Genomic DNA, 15,710 nt, shown 5'->3' with positions numbered 1-15,710 from the left:
CTCCGGGCTTTCGGCTCTCTCAGGGCAATTAGAATTACACCACTTAACCTGGGGCTTTTGGGCCATGCACAAAAAAGCACATGTATGCCGCAGCCTGAGCGTCCTGCCAAGGACACGGGGCTCACTGGGAAAGGTGTGACCCATGCTGTACCCCAGCGACCAGCAGGACCCCCAAGCAGGAGAGGGATCAATCAGAAAGCATTCACGAGCAACCCGGCATCCACCGAGCTGAACGCAGACCTGCTGGCCCGGCCCTGCCAGGGACAGGGTTTGGCGGCAGCAGTGCCACGTTCCTCACCATCGCAGCGCCGCTGCCCCGGCACGGCCCCGCCGCTCGGGCCCGGCCGTGGGGAGGGACAGAGCTCGGGGCACACGGAGCCCTGCGCCCTCGGCGGGTCTCGGCCGCTCGCAGGGCCCTGCGTTAAAGCGTGACGGGGCGCTGAACGGGCAGGCCTCGGGCAGCGACGAAGCACCGCAACGAACACGAGCCCGTACGATCTGCTCCCGAACGAACAGAACTAACTGAACTCCGCAGCCGGACACAGACACCGCCGGCGCTCTCCATCCTCTGCGAGAGGCAGTGCGGGCACGGCGGATCCGCCTCCCCCGGGGAGCCGCAGGGATCGAGCTCCCCGGGGCCGCGGGACCGGGGGGCAGCACGGGGCCGGGCGGGGGGTCCCACCAGGGAGCACCTGCGGCCGCAGGAGGGACAACGAGCCCCAGCCGGCCCAGCCCGACCCGGCCCCCTGCAAAGCCGAGCGGAGCTGAGCTGAACTCGCCGCCTCCCGGTCCCGCCCGCGCTCCCGCCGCCGCCCCGCCCCCGGGGGCGTGGCCATGCGGACGGCGTGTTTGATTGGCTGACACGCGCGGAGGCGCGGCGGCTTTTGTCACGTGGATGCGTGACGCCACCAGGTCCCGGCACCCTCCGCCGGCCCCGCCCCGTGCGGCGGCGCGGTGACGTCAGAGAGCGGCGCGAGGCCGCGCCGGGTCGGGCGCTTGGGGCGCCGCGATCGCGCTCCGGCTCCGCTCCGGCTCCGCTCCCGCCCCGCTCCCGCCATGGCAGCACCGCCCGCAGGTGCGTCCCGCCCGCCCGCCGCCGGCTCGGTGGCTGCCGCGGCCGCGGGGGCTGCGGGGAAGCAGGAAGTCGCGGTTCCCTGGGCCCGGCCGGGCCGCAGCCGCTGCCGCCGGACTGACCTTGGGCCCCGGTGCAGGGGCTGAAATCGCACCGGGAGGCGCGGTGTGCCGGTGTGGGCGCGGCGGGGCACGGCACAGTGTCGGGAGGGATCGGGCGTGCGCGGGGAGCGGCCCGGCCCCGGCCTGTGCGCGGGCAGCGCCGGGCTCTGGCTTCCGCGGCCGAGAGCGGGGACGGCCCCGCCGGGAGCCGCTCGGAGCGCTCCTCCTGGAGCCAGGAGCAGGAGCGCGGGGGTTCCCCGGGCACAAAGGCAGTGCTCACATCAAACGCAGCGGGAGCTTTGGAAAACAAACGGCCTTCCCGTTCTTTCCCCCATCCTTTCTCTTTCTTCTCCGCCTTTTTCTCTACCCCGCCCTTTTCTTCCCTCCCTTTTCTCCTCCCTGTTTTCCCCCGCTCCTTTCTCTCTCGCCCCTCCTTTTCTTTTCCCGCCTCCTTTCTTTCTTCCTCGTTGCAGTAGCTCCTCAGGCAGGCAGGGCTGTTGTCCCCAAGCACCCTTTCAAGTCCTGGCAATGTCGTGTGTGTTGCTGGTGCTGGGGAGGATTTCAGGCTCACAAACCACCTGCAGCCTCACGTGGCTGTCACTGACCTTTCTCAGGCTGAGCTGTGGGGTGCGATGCGGGCACCTGCAGAAACATCTTTTTGTAACTGTTAAATAAATAATCCCATTCTTCTGTCAAACAGGGTTTGCCAGGTAAAGATCCCTGCTGTCCTCCCCAGACTGTTGGGTCAAGCTGTCTCTGTCCACATGTCCTTCAGGACCCTGGGCCTAGCCAAATTTGACTTCTGAAGCTTCTCAGCAGAACGTGGATGCCGAGCGTGGGGGCTGATGCAGAGGAGGCTGCGTGGCAGTGACCTGGGACTCGTAAAGAATTTCTCCACCGTGTCAGTGAGATCACACCTGCGTGACACCTGTGCAGCCGGTGGGGGTGGTGGTGCTCAGCTGCTGGCTGAGGTGAACCACGACGAAGTGTTATCTGGTGTTTTCTGCCCCAGGAAGAGGCAGAGTGTAAGGATCAGGTTTTGTAATGCTGCTGCACGTATTTGATTTAATTTGGGGGTTTTTCAGGTTTTCTGGCAGATTCTCTGTTGTTCACACAGTTTTATTAGTGTGAGGATCAACCTTTCACTGTTGGAATTTGTAATTCCAGGGGAGTTCCTCCTGATTTATTTCTGTTTTAGTTTGAAAGAGCACAGAAGGGAAGAACTGCTGCTCTTTACTGTTTCCTAGACCTGAGCAGAGATGGCAAAGCATCCATCAGATCCGCCATTTGTTGCTTTTCCCCTTATATGGGCTTTTCTTTAACAGGATGTTTGAGTGATGCCCTGAGCAGGAAGAGCTGCAGGGTCAGCCGCAGCTCTCTCACGCTGGTTGTTTCTGGCGCAGGGAGGAGGCGCTGAGCCATGCTGCACGGGAAGGCCGGAGCCGCGGGTCCAGGAGGCTCTGCTGCGGCAGCCCCCGAGGAGTCTGCGAGCCGGGACACGGCGGCTGCCTCGGGCAAGCACTACCTGTGCGGCTACTGCGCGGCCTTCACCAACATCGCGGTGACGTTCCCCATCCAGAAGGTGCTGTTCCGGCAGCAGCTGTACGGGCTGCGCATGCAGGACGCCGTGCGCCAGCTGCGCCGCGACGGGCTGCGCACGCTGTACCGCGGCATCCTGCCCCCGCTCATGCAGAAAACCACCACACTGGCGCTCATGTTCGGCCTCTACGAGGATTTCTCGGCGCTGCTGCTCAGCCACGCGCGCGCACCCGAGCTCCTCACGCGCAGCGCGGCGGCCGCCCTGGCCGGCACCACCGAGGCCGTGCTCACGCCCTTCGAGCGCGTCCAGACGCTGCTCCAGGACTACAAACACCACGATAAGTTCACAAACACTTACCAGGCTTTCAAGGTGCTGAAAGCATACGGGATGCGGGAGTATTACAGGGGATTGGTACCTATTCTGCTCCGAAACGGGCCCAGTAACGTGCTCTTCTTTGGCCTGCGGGGGCCCATCAAGCAGTGTCTGCCTGAAGCCACCTCGTACAGTGCTCACATGGTCAACGACTTCATCTGCGGGGGGCTGCTGGGCGCTGTGCTGGGCTTCTTGTTCTTCCCTGTGAATGTCGTAAAAACTCGCATGCAAGCTCAGATTGGTGGTGAATTTCAGTCCTTCTCCAAAGTGTTAGTGAAGATCTGGCTGGAACGTGACAGGAAGCTGATGCACCTCTTTAGAGGAGCCCACCTGAACTACCACCGCTCTGTGCTGTCCTGGGGGATCATCAACGCCACCTACGAGTTCCTGCTGAAGCTGCTGTGACCCCCGTCCTGCTCGTGGTGTGTTGGCACTCAGTGTCCTCAGTCCCAGGGAACAGTGCCTGTGCATGTGACAGGTAATTCCTTCCAGCCTTCAGTATTTATGGGGTGAATGGTGATACATTTAAACCTTGGTGCAATTATGATGAACTTTTTAAAGTATTCCTTTGCTGGCAGGTGAGTTTACCCCTTACAGAGCTACTTGACAAGGTCTAAAAGAGAAAACAAAAATACTTGTATTACTGTGTATCACTCCCAAAATTCCTTAACGCTCTGTGATGGGATGTGCTCCACTGCCCATGTTTAGAACATGAGAATCAAGGAGGGGCTGAAGAAAAACAATTCCATTGCCTGATCATCTTCCAAGTCTCGATTTTGGAACTGCATTTTCAGATGTTTTGGGGTCCTCATTGTGTAAAGCTCAAAGGACTGATCCAGAAGGGGATGACTGAAGTGCAGAGCTCCCAGCTGCACCTCATCTTGCTGCAGCCACTGCAAAGCATGGCCTGTGGTGACCTTGTCCTCCAGCCATGGCACTGAACATGTGACCTCAGCCTAGGCTGGATTTCTGTGTGTGTGTGTACGTGTGTACGTGTGCCTTCCTGTGAAAAGGGAAAAGTGGAAGGAATGGAACAGCAAACTCACTAAAGCTTTAAAGTGTCCTTCCTCATTAAAAAACACGGAGTCTGTTCTGCTTTTTGAGAGGATTTTTTTTTTTTCTGCATTGCTGCTTTTTCTGTTGCCTCCAGCTACAGGATCAGGGAGATGTCCCTGTCTGTAACGCTCATGGGACACTCCAGCTCTTGCAGCTGCTCAAGCACTTCACACATGGCTTTTTGCACTGCAGCGTCTTTTCTCAGTTCCCTCTGTGGAATTACAGATCACGAGATGGTTTTACCCAAAACTCGGGGTTCTGCCTGCTTGGTGTGTACTGTTAACAGTTCTGCAAGACAGAGTGGCACAGACAAGGTGAGATTCCTGGGTTACCTGCTTCAGTGGAGGTCTGTAGGTATAGCAGAGACGAAAAGCCAAAGATGACCTTGGAAGCAGGGAGGCAGGAAAGGTGGAGTGTTTGGAGACATGTTTCAGGACTTCTGTAGGCAAATATTGAAAAGGACTGACACAAATAGAACTGTGTCTTACAGACATGGGAGTTGAGAGAGAGGAGACTTCAGGCTTTAGATACAGGGACAGAAGAGCAAGCACAACTCTGAGCTAGATGAGGGTCCCAACAAAAAGCGTTTGAATCTCCCTGAGGGCTTCCTCTTTTAGTTAAATTATACACTCATGTATAAACCAAAACACTTTGGATGATGGGGAGCAGCAGAGCTTCCAGAAACTGGTTTGAATTTAGTCTTTTTTTAAGTCTTGGAGGGGATATTGCTTTTCTGAATTTGAGTTTTCCATTTGCTGAAACTGTCTTCCGAAATTGATGCTAATCAGTGTGTTGTAATCATAAACACAGTCCTGAGCTTCACAGCCGGCAGTGGGTGGGCACAAGCACGAGTTCCTGTATCCCAGTGGTGATTATCTGCTTCTAAATAAAATGTTTACTGGATGTTTGTTACTGGCAGAATCTGATTTTTACCAGTGTACCATTTTTTTTCTTTTTGTAATCACTCCTTGATGGAATAAAAATAAATCTGCATCCTGTTTCTCTGTGGAAGGTGTTGTGTGCTCCTGTAATGTCAGGGAAGCCGAAGTGTTGAGGGTGAGAGTTTGGCACAAGCCCAGAGATGGTCAGTGCCCAACTACCCCAGCAAAAATGAAATAGTGGAGCCCTGGGTCTGAGGTTCAGAGTCAGTTTGGACTCTTCTATGAGGTCACTTTCAGAAAAACTTTATGGAAAAGCTCTACTGTGACACACACACTTGAGAATGGCAACATCGAAGCACTAGAAGGTGATTTTCCTCTTAACTTTGGGGGGCAGGCAAGAGCCAGTGAGCATGGCTCCTTTTAACATAAATAAAATACATTTCAATTCAGTGAATTATTAAATGTTTATTATGCAAGCAAGAGAAACTGTCCACAAATAGTAAGTTACTGTACGGCTGTAAGTACAATACTTCCAAAGCAGTTCTGATACTTCATATACGGTATTAAAAGGCTACAGTTTTTACTATGAAATCTCAGGTATTTCAAAATACTCTACATGCACAATTTGTTTCTGTATTAAAAACCTTATACTTAACTGAGGATATTTAGTGCTTTAGAAAATGCACCTTTGACTAAGATCAGCCAATGAGAAGTTTCTGTTTCCTGCAGGTCAAAAACATGATGGGTCGTTGACTTCTTCCTTTCTCTGCAACTTTTTACAATCTGTAAAGTAGATTTTTTTAAAAAGTTTTCATTTGGCAAGCGTAGTTCTTTTTTTCTATGTCCTAGAGCAACAGACCCATGTTTACGATGTCAGAACCTTCTCCACATCAGTGCTACCAAAATCAAAATCACAACACAAACAAAAACAAACCCCACTAAATTAAACACACACCCCCCCGAAAAAACTGATGTTTACATTCTAATTCTGGTAGTAGGCATCGAACTGTCCTTACCCCAAGACTCCAAGAGTGCAAACAAACGTGTGAGTGTCTGTCTATCGCTGTGCTTTTCTTCCTATCCCCATGGTGTGGCGATGACATTGCTCCCCGGACTGTCCCTGTCTGACGCGTGGACCGCGGCACCCCCGGGCTCACCGGAACGGCCTCTGCCCTCCCGGGAGCGAGCACTGGGAACGCACGTGCTCCCAGCACACGGACACGGACTGGGACACACGGAAAACCAGCTCCGACACGGCTTTGGCTCCTGCGGCCGCCACCGCTGTGACCGCCCCGCCGGATCCGTGGCTGCCGCACGCCGGGCGCTCCCCCAGGAGCAGGAAACCACCAGCAGCGACGGCGTGCTGTGCGCTCCGACAGAGCTCCGGCCCCCGAGAAACGCTGTGGAATTATCGAGTGCTGCAACACCAGTCTGCAGACACCCCTGGTGCGAGCCACGCCCTCCCCGTCTGTCAGCGCCGTCCTTCACCTCCCGTGGAAATGTTTCCTTGCAGTTGTTTCACAGTTTTACACACTTCTCGAGGCTGAGCATTCAACTTTTGAAACACAACTAGAAGATAAACTTTTTTTTTTTTGACTACCTAGAAATAACCCAAAGCTCACCAACACATAAATTCATTGTTTCAGTAATGTTACTGAGAGAGAACTGAAAACCCTTACACCACCACATGACTGTGAGGCATGTCAGCTGTAAGCCACTGAGCAGTGAACTTTACAGGTAAAACGTGGTAAAGCCTTCATGGAAAACTTCCAAGTGTTGTTGGAAAGGAGTAATCAATCAAATGACCAAAATCTAAGATTACCTACTTACTCTAATTCAAACTTATTACAAATGTCATCAGAACTAAGTAACAATTCTACAGCATACATGTACAGATTCTGTCATTTTATGCAGCTGCTGGACACGCTACGAAAGCATCAGGGTGACCAAACCCCTTCACCGGGTAAGCTGTCGGTCCCGGAGCCGGGCAGGGCCTGTCAGCCAGCCACAGGTGGTATCAAGGAGTGGTGACACATCTGTCACTTTGCGGTAACGGTCCTTTATACAGAAAGGTGAGTGTCCAAAGCTCAGCACAATACTGGTGTAAAACACAGCGTATCATGAGGTAGAATTAAAAAGGTAACACTCAGTGCATATTCACAGGCATAGGGTTACAGTCACTAGGGATCCACCAGTCTGAGGAAGTTCTGACAGGAAAAACAAAAACAGCCTTGAAAACAGACAGACAGACCCACCCAAGAACCTCTTTGATCCTGTGGGTGCTCCTTCACCTCCAAAACAAACACTGTGCAAGCCCATGAGAACTGTAAGATTCCCTCAAACATCCCTGCAGTCCCTTCCATGATGTGTAATAAAACATTAAATAAGGTGAGAAAACAGCAGCCTGGCAGTGGGACAGCAAATGCTTGGGGAAAAGCTGCTGTAGTCCAGGGCAGGACATGTTTTTTTCCCCAAACAGCTTGGCCCATTACAAACTCCTTGTACCTCTTCCTTTGCATAAAAATCTCATATCCCACACTTGTCCCCAAGCTTCCTGCACACTTCACTTCCAGGGCGTTGAACCACAGCTGAGGGAAGTGCCCTGAGCTGCTTTAACAACCCAGCAGACCCACCTGCCCCACATGCAGGCTCAGGCCAGCAAAAGCAATGTTTGCCCTCAGATTACCAAACACACAAAATTGGAGGCTTCATATTACCAAAGAAATTCTCCAGAAGAGGAAACTTGGGATTTTTTTTCTCATAATGCAGAGGAGCATTAAGTTTCAATGATTTCTGCACCAGGGTATACTACCCACATAAATACAAAGCTACAGGAGGATCCCCAGGCTTCTCTTTCCAGCTCTCTCACGTCCATAAATGTTGTCTTTATCCCCAAATACGTTTTGCAAAAGGCTTTGTAAAAGTCAGCTTTGAACAAGTGTGCTCCATCGAGCCAGAGAGAGTGAACCTGAACACCAGCAGGTGACAGTCCTTTCAGGTCAAGTTCCCTGCTGAACTGAGTGTGTGACTGGTCTGCAAAACTACAGTGAAATACTAAAAAAAACCCTATATTGGAACATGTAAGTGGATGAGAATGTTATAAACTGATACGGATGTACAAGACTGAAATACCTGTGCATTTACAAGGTTAGCTCTACTAACTCAAGGGCTGAAATCTGGCATTCATACTTTGGGTGTGAGCATTGAATCATAGAATACACTGAGCTGGAAGGGACCCCCAGGATCATCAAGTCCATGCCCTGGCCCTGCACAGGTGTCCAAACGCTCCTGGAGCTCTGGCAGCCTCAGGGCCGTGCCCATTCCCTGGGGAGCCTGGGCAGTGCCCAGCACCCTCTGGGGGAAGAAGCTTTCCCTGCTCTCCAGCCTGAGCCTGCCTTGGTACAGCTCCAGCCATTCCCTGGCTCCTGTCCCTGTCACAGAAGTGATCGGTACCTGCCTCTCCACTGCCGCACAGGAGAATGTTCGAGAGCACAACGAGGTCTCATCTCAGATTCCTCCAAGCTGAACAAACCAAGTGATCTCAGCTGCTCCTCCTATGGCTTCCCCTCCAGACCCTTCACCAGGGTGAACATTACAGTGTTTCACTGTACTGTTTGCACTGATGATAAGCCTGATTAGATCCAGGCAGATCTCATAGTGACAGGTTTGCTTTTAATCCCCTCCCCGACAGCACAGGTGAAGAAAGGCTCACCTGGCAATACTAGGGACACATCCAAATTAATTTCTCCCACAGCAAGAGTGCAGGCAAGGTGTGTGTGGAAAAACAGCCAGGTGGGAAATACCCAAACATCAGCAGAAAGCCACCGTGTTTCAGATGTGGGATGATGTGGAAAGCTCCCTGCAACAGAAACCTGGCAGAGGAGAGGCCAGAGCTGCCCCGCTGCACCAACATACAGAGATCCTCTGGGGCAGGGTCTTCCCTAGTGCTCAGTGGTGGGCTCAAGGGAGCCTGCCCGTGCAGGGGCTGGGCCTGGGCGATCTCCAGTGGTCCCTGCCAGCCTACGCCACACTGTGATTCATTTTCCTAGCCAATGACAACCACATTAACATAGAAATGAAAGCAAAATTCCTTTTTTTTTTTTTTTTTTTTTTTTTTTGGTAAGAGTAACTAACCGTGTTGCTTACGTAGACAAGCACTCATCTACTAATCACCACAGAGTTGCTTCAGCGACAGAAGAGGAAGCAGAGGTGAGGCAGTCCAGCTCCTCTGGGACACAAGGTACCTGGGCACCCTGCCCCTCTGCGTGGTTCCAAACAGCCCATTCAAGTTGCGCTGAAGGAAACAATCAAGTATCAAGGTACAAACACAGCAGGACAGCAGCCTGATGGCACAGGAGCAGCAGGAGCAGAGGTCTGCTGGTGGGGCCGGAACACGGCGTGTGGCTGCGGGCTCAGGGACGCAGGACCAAGATCCATATGGTGCTGGCCTGAAAAAGCCTTCCACTGTCACGTCTCAGATCACGGTAACTGTGACCTCCTCTGGATTCACAGATTTTGGAGACAGCACACTTCCACTCAGCTGAACTAAAACCCACAAACATCCATCCACAGGTCCCGCTGGTGTGCCTAGAACTTTGGCTGGTAGAGGGAGACACGTCCGCTAAGGCACCCCGAGGCGATCTGACAGTGCGTGGGTGAGAACTTGGTGGTCAGCACCACGTCGTTGTGGGAGTAGAGAGAGCGGATCTCGCGCAGGGGGCTGGCCTCCCGCGGCAGGCAGTCCACCAGCTCGCTGCAGTGCGCGTCGAAGCCCAGCAGGCGGATGCCGAAGCCGTGCGGGGACGAGATCATGCGGCCGTCGGGGCTGAAGCAGAGCTCCTTGATGTAGCCCCGGCCCACGTTGGCCTCCTCGATGCAGTGCGTCAGGCGCAGGGAGCAGCGCGGAGAGACGGGGCGCACCGGGGCTCCTTCCTGGAATTCATAGACACAAGTCCACTAAAGGGAGAGGCAGAGAAAGGGACACTGAAAGAGAAGTAAAACACTGCAAACACACATTCCCTCCCCCTGCACCTGAACAGGTAATGAGCAGTTCACATGAACAGGTGGCATAGGAGAGTGATGCTCCTGCTGACCTGCTCTTCAGTGAGCACCCAGAGCAGGCCACTGCCTCAGCACCTCCCTCCCTATGAACTATCCAAGCAAAGCAGCTGCCCAGCATTAAAAGCTGCTATTTTAATTAAATGGGTGCTAGATATAATCTTTCCAATCTAGGTTTCATCTGCAGAGAGCAAAGCCTAATCCTTTGGCCAGGCACCTGCTCTAATTTAGTAAATTTTTAAATTAAATCTATAAAGTCAAATTCATCTGACTGTAACTTAGAGCAGATCACTGGCATTTTATGCCTTTGACTTCAAAAGGAATGGAATCTTGACATGAGGGGGTGACAGAGTTTTGAAGGAAGGTTATGAACAGCTCTACAGCCACTTTGTTATTTGTGAGACACATTAAGATCCCTGTCTGTCATCTCATTATTTACTCTCAAAACAAATGCAAAAAACCAAATCAATGACAAAGTTTATATCATGTTGATTCCACCTCTGCCCCACGACAAGCATCCCTAGCTCTGTTTCATGCATCCTACTAAAATAACCACAAAACAAACAATGCCAATGAATATTAATAAAAGAGAGTAAGGCAGACTCTAGGACTAAGAGAAGTTATAACTCAGTCATCAGTACCAACTGACCCAATGTAACATTCTGCATTTTACAGAAATTCTGTGTTGTACAGTGGTTTGATTATTACAGAACCAGCATTAGAATTTGTAGCCAATCTGTTAAGCTTCCACTCAGTCCCCTACACTTCTGTGAAGGGTTGCCATTACAAAGAGTGGCTTTCTTCAACCAAAAAAAAAAAAAATCCCAAACGAATACACAGAAACACAAAAAAAAATCCCACCCCAAACAAAACCAAAGCAACCTAAATTTACATCAGCAATCAAAGTAACTGAACTGTTTATTATTGGTCCAGTATTATTGTCTATTGTTGGTCAAGACAGAGGAGCAGAATCCACAGCTTGCAGCTGAACTGTAGCTGGTCTTATGACTTCCTACATCAAGTAAAAGGCTTGAAGCAGGTTCTACCAGGAAGATCACTTAAAGAGAACAACAAAAGAGATACATCTGACTGTACGTATTTTAAAGAAGAACACAAGGTAATGTGTTACCTCCTGGTCATCTGTGTTGCTGGAGCACCGGAGCAACGTGGCCCACCCCTTGGGGTGCAGCTGCAGCGATGTGATGCAGTTTCCGCGATCTCTTTCTCCAGGAACCTCTGGTGTTAGCACCTCAAGGCTATTTCTAGGTGATCCCCCTGGAAGAGGAATTAACTGTGAGTCCCAGAGAAATGCATACATTGACCTTCACCTCTCTCACCCATCCTGCTGCTGAAGTGGGGTCACACCTGTGGCAGCTGCACATGGCTGCCAGGACAGACCACACACTGTCAGGACACAGAAACTCCTGCAGCCAACACCAGACTGGGCTCAGTCCTCTCTTCAAACAGCTCCTTTTGTGGAAATCTGAATGCCAAGACCTGTATTGAACCAGCCCACGCTGACAACTACATTAACCTTCCACACTTACGCTCTACATTAGCACTACAGCAAAATCTAAAGAGTGCAGTTTTTATAAGAACTGTTGATTCTCAAACTTGTATGATGTCCTCTCCAAATTCCTTCCAAAACTTGTGCAGCTTGCAGCTTTTCTCCCTTCTTCCCCTCACCCCCAGGTAAATCACTCCCTGGCATCCAGGTAAGCCTCCTCTCATCAGAATACTTCAGCATCTCACAACCACGAGTAGCTAAAAATTAACATTACATTTATTTGAAATTGCAAGGGATGCACCAAGTATTCACCCATTTGCCAAGTTCACGCTGATTCTCTGGAAGTGTATCCTCTTTTTTTCCCTTACAGATCATTCACACAAACTTTGTTCAAGGAAAAACACAAGGAAAACAGAGCACCTCTACATAACAACAACATATTGAAGTAAAATAAAGATCTTGTTACTTTTACCAGATTTCTCAGAAATAAAACCGGATTAGATCCCCAGGCTTTGGTGTGCAATGAGATTTTATTGGTTAAGTAGAAGTCTCAGCAACACCATTCTTTAAAAACCACAGGACAAAAATGCAATTTTTCACTATCGTACTCTGGCCTCTTTTGAATACAGTAAATCAAAGTCCAGGATTTCTTTTCATTTATCTTTCTTGTAGTGATCTTTCCTACCTTCTCGCTGGGAAGGCCGTGACAAGGTTTTCTCCGAGAGCGGCCCCGAGTTGTTCTGGTGACAGGGTGAGCCCACAGCTCGAGGGCCAGAGGAGCCTGATGACGTTATGTCTGCAAACAGCACCAGACAGATGAGCCCACAGGTACCCCAGCACACGCGGGCTGCTGGCCAAGAGCAGCCCACAAAATACCCCTAGCACAGAACTGCCACAGACCGCCTCACCAGCATTCACCTGAGCTCGATGTGGTCCTCCTGGCTCTTAAAATCGGGTAGCTGCCAACCTCTAAAGACTTGTTTAGGTCAAGGTCATGCAAAATCAGAAGGTAACCAGAGGAGGTGGAGATCAGCATTTTGGAACAGTCTGGTGTCAGCCTCATTCGCATCAGAAAACGGGTGTGAAAAAACTTCTTGTGGGGACATCCATCCTCTGTGCACCTGGACAGCAAGGAAAGCACAGGAGGGGCCTGTGGTCAGCTCCAGCTCAAGCTCCTGATCGTGTCCACAAGAGTCCAGGATGTGCCCAGCATCACTCATTTTGCTCACCCCACAACCTTTTTCTCGAGCACTTTATTTATGTCTTTCTCCTACTTTTTAATGAAATGGGAGAAGTCACACATTCATACAACTACAACGATGAGGACAGAACCTTCTTGGGAAGAAAGAAACCACGTGTTGGCACGTCATCAAGAGAAGCTCCTTTCTAGCCATTTACTATTACCAGAGAGGTGATGCATACTCTTGGTAAGGGCTATGAACTACTCCCAGTGTTTCAGAACACATGGCAGCCCCACTCAAGGAGGCAGGCCTTGCATCTTGTACCTGTCCTGGTGTGCTGCAGAAAGGCCAAGGGGTGAGCACAGCCACATACCTGTTGGTGTCCCAGATGATGACGTTTCCATCAAAGCCCGACGTCACCAGTAACCTCGTGTTGGTGTCGTACTCAATATTCTTGACCCAGCTGGTGTGGCCATGCAGAGTACATACTTTGGTGTTCAGCTTCCTCAGGTCCCAGAGGGCTATCGTCGTGTCATCAGAGCATGTTGCGAACAGCCGGTTATCCAGGAACCTGGGAGCAGGAGGGAGACACGGCAGCTGCTCAAGGCCATCTCCAAGGCAAATGTTCTTAGGCAGGAATGTAAGCTAATGCAGAGATAAGCAGAGCAGCCACAAACAAAACCCCTCCAACTTACAGCAGAGTGTGTGCCAGTGGAAGTTCCACTGAACTGCTGGGATATGAACCAGCAGTGCCCCTGTAGCAGCAAACGAGCAAACACACAGAGGGACAGCAGAGGTTTGATTTGGTTTGGGGGTTTTTAGGGGGTTTGTGCGTTAATGAATTGTGTTCAAATCACACAAGAGCCAAACCACCACTGGAACACGTGCTCAGACAGACCCCCCACAGTAACTCAGTCTGTTCCCCCTCTGGACAACGTTCAGCTCAGTGGGGTTGAAAGCAGCACAGCTAGGAAATAAACTGAATAAACGGAGTCCAGAGTTTACTGAAGCAAATTCAAGGCTTTTCAAAACCACCGAGTGAAGACGAGACCTTGTTTGAGAACATACCAATATAAGTTACTTGGTTCACTGAGAAAATCAACAGATTAAATCACTGAGTTTGCACTATGCAGATCAAAGGCAAGCACCACTGGAATGCAGGCAAGCCTTGACTTTCAGAAGGACAAAGCATGCTGGTTTATGTTTGGAAGTCATTCGATGAAGGCACTCAATTAAGAAAAACCCTAACTGAGGTAAAAGGAACAAGACACCCATCCAAAAAACACCCACTAAAAATCCTTCAAGCCTAGAGCTACACCAAGCAAAAGCACCAACAACTTTGAAAAATGAATACCCAACTACCATCGGAAAAATCCCAAACTTTGGTAAATAGTAGGCATCTTTGGTGCTTACTACAAGGGACTTCTGCAGTGCTGCAGAATCCTGCTCATCAACCTGAGCAAGGCTCCAGGTTACGCTGCAGTAACTGTGTGCAGAACAGAGTTCAGTTCCTTTGTGTCAGACAGACACACATTTTAATCCAGCTTTCCTGACAGACATCCAGCTAACGTAAAACTTCAGTCTTTTGTAACAAGGACAACCATGACGAACATGGCACCCCACATCATATTGGGCTCTTTTGAGTGAAAACACTCAGAATATTCTAAAGTTTTCCTGGGTTGTTTTGTTTCGGTTTAGTTCTTGGTTGAAGTTTTTTGTTGGTGTGCAGTTGGTTGGTGTGCAGTTGGTTTTGGAGTGGTTTTTTTTGCTTTGAGAATCTGAATGAAGAGCAGCTGCAATATTGTTAGAATTAAATTCACACCTCAAAATCTATTCCCAGAACAGCTTAAAACCCCTGAATTAAAAAGCAAAAATATTACATGGTAAAAATAGTGATGGATTTAGACTCCTGCTCTTGCTATTTGCAGCTCTATCCCAAGAAAGTGGCAGAGGATTTAAACTATAAAGCCTAAGTACAGGCTGAGTGGTGTTAAAATGTCCCTCCTGACCTACCTGATGTTATTTACACAGTCTTCATGAGCTTCGGAGAGAGTCTTGATGTGCTTTGAAGATATTGGGTCAAAGAGCAGGACTTCAGTCTGTTCACAGGCAACGGTCAGCACCGACCTGCAGGGAGCGGAACAGAAAACTCTGTGTTTGTGCTGGGTTTTGCCCTCCAGCAGGTGCCTGTCATGCCACAGACTCCCTGTGTCATCGGGTCCATCTGCCCACACCTTCCAGGGGTTCTGAGACAGAAGAAGTAACACTGATTCAAAGGTTTATATGGAATATCTATTTGCCCTTCTGCAAACCAGTCGGATTTTTTGCACTAAAACCTTGCAAAATACAAATTTGGCAGTAGCGGGGGGACCCCCAGCACCAGCCTGAGCTGGACACTCGTTAGCAGGATTGTCAGCCCTGGCCCCTCTCCTCCTGGAGAGAGTCCCTGCTCCACCCAGGTGAGGTGGGAGGAGCACAGGATGACACCGCACGCCAGGAACTTGCCCCAGTTATTTAAACCACAGCCCAGGGGTGCTGCTGATGTAAGCAGCGCTGACACCTGGCCACCAGAACGGACCCTGCGCCTCGGGATGCACGGGCACAGCTGGACGGGGATGTGGGGCACACCTGAAGCGCCGGGCATACCTACGCGGAGCCCCCGCACACCGTGATAGGGAGCGCGGGGCACACCTGGGAGGGATCCCGAGCACACCTACCCGTCGGGCGAGTACTCGAGGTTGAAGACGGCGCCGTGGGTGCGGGTGCTGAGGGACACGGAGTCCGCGGGCTGGATGGCGCCGTACAGCCCGGTCATGGCGCCGAACGTGTCCCGCGCCGGGTCCACGGCGGCCCCGCGGCCCAGGCAGCGCCCGCGCAGCCACGCGAAGAGCCCGCCCGGGGCGCCGGGCCCCGGGTCCGCGGGGTCGCTGTGGCGGGGGGGC

General features: G+C 51.3%; 2 protein-coding genes across 5 annotated transcripts; one reads left to right on the top strand and one right to left on the bottom strand.

Annotated features, from left to right (window-relative positions):
* Positions 1-943: 943 nt before the first annotated feature.
* SLC25A51 (solute carrier family 25 member 51) lies at positions 944-5,139 on the top strand. 4 transcript variants are annotated; one of them, XM_042023113.1, is made up of 3 exons: positions 944-1,075; positions 1,874-2,074; positions 2,499-5,139. In XM_042023113.1, exon 3 carries the CDS (start codon positions 2,594-2,596, stop codon positions 3,488-3,490), a length of 897 nt encoding a protein of 298 aa, XP_041879047.1. In that variant the 5' UTR covers positions 944-1,075; positions 1,874-2,074; positions 2,499-2,593; the 3' UTR covers positions 3,491-5,139. The 4 variants fall into 4 exon arrangements, with proteins under 4 accessions (XP_041879047.1, XP_041879045.1, XP_041879046.1 ...); XM_042023111.1 differs by having other exon boundaries at positions 1,874-2,198; positions 2,577-5,139; XM_042023112.1 differs by having other exon boundaries at positions 1,874-2,198.
* Positions 5,140-9,141: 4,002 nt separating this feature from the next.
* DCAF10 (DDB1 and CUL4 associated factor 10) lies at positions 9,142-15,679 on the bottom strand. Its single transcript, XM_042023107.1, has 7 exons — positions 15,486-15,679; positions 14,782-14,895; positions 13,142-13,339; positions 12,506-12,708; positions 12,273-12,383; positions 11,210-11,355; positions 9,142-9,978 (listed from the first exon to the last, which is right to left on the bottom strand). Exons 1-7 carry the CDS (start codon positions 15,581-15,583, stop codon positions 9,610-9,612), a joined length of 1,239 nt encoding a protein of 412 aa, XP_041879041.1. The 5' UTR covers positions 15,584-15,679; the 3' UTR covers positions 9,142-9,609.
* Between the last annotated feature and the right edge of the window lie 31 nt (positions 15,680-15,710).

Source organism: Corvus kubaryi, unplaced genomic scaffold, assembly GCF_017639235.1.
Source record: "Corvus kubaryi isolate FWS band 111438036 unplaced genomic scaffold, C.kubaryi_AGA036_p1.0 37236, whole genome shotgun sequence".
Lineage (NCBI taxonomy): Eukaryota > Metazoa > Chordata > Aves > Passeriformes > Corvidae > Corvus > Corvus kubaryi.
Note: the sequence above shows the minus strand (reverse complement) of the source record. Positions and strands in the feature narration are given on the sequence as shown.

What these genes read in the sequence shown, in the direction of transcription:
- SLC25A51 (XM_042023113.1), top strand. Translation starts at nt 2,594, where the DNA reads ATGCTGCACGGGAAGGCCGGAGCCGCGGGTCCAGGAGGCTCTGCTGCG.
- DCAF10 (XM_042023107.1), bottom strand. Translation starts at nt 15,583, where the DNA reads ATGACCGGGCTGTACGGCGCCATCCAGCCCGCGGACTCCGTGTCCCTC. An exon ending in CTCGAGTACTCGCCCGACGG is followed by an intron (nt 14,896 to 15,485) that starts GTAGGTGTGCTC and finishes CGCTCCCTGCAG; the next exon opens with GTCGGTGCTGACCGTTGCCT. An exon ending in GCAACACAGATGACCAGGAG is followed by an intron (nt 9,979 to 11,209) that starts GTAACACATTAC and finishes CTCTCCCTTTAG; the next exon opens with TGGACTTGTGTCTATGAATT.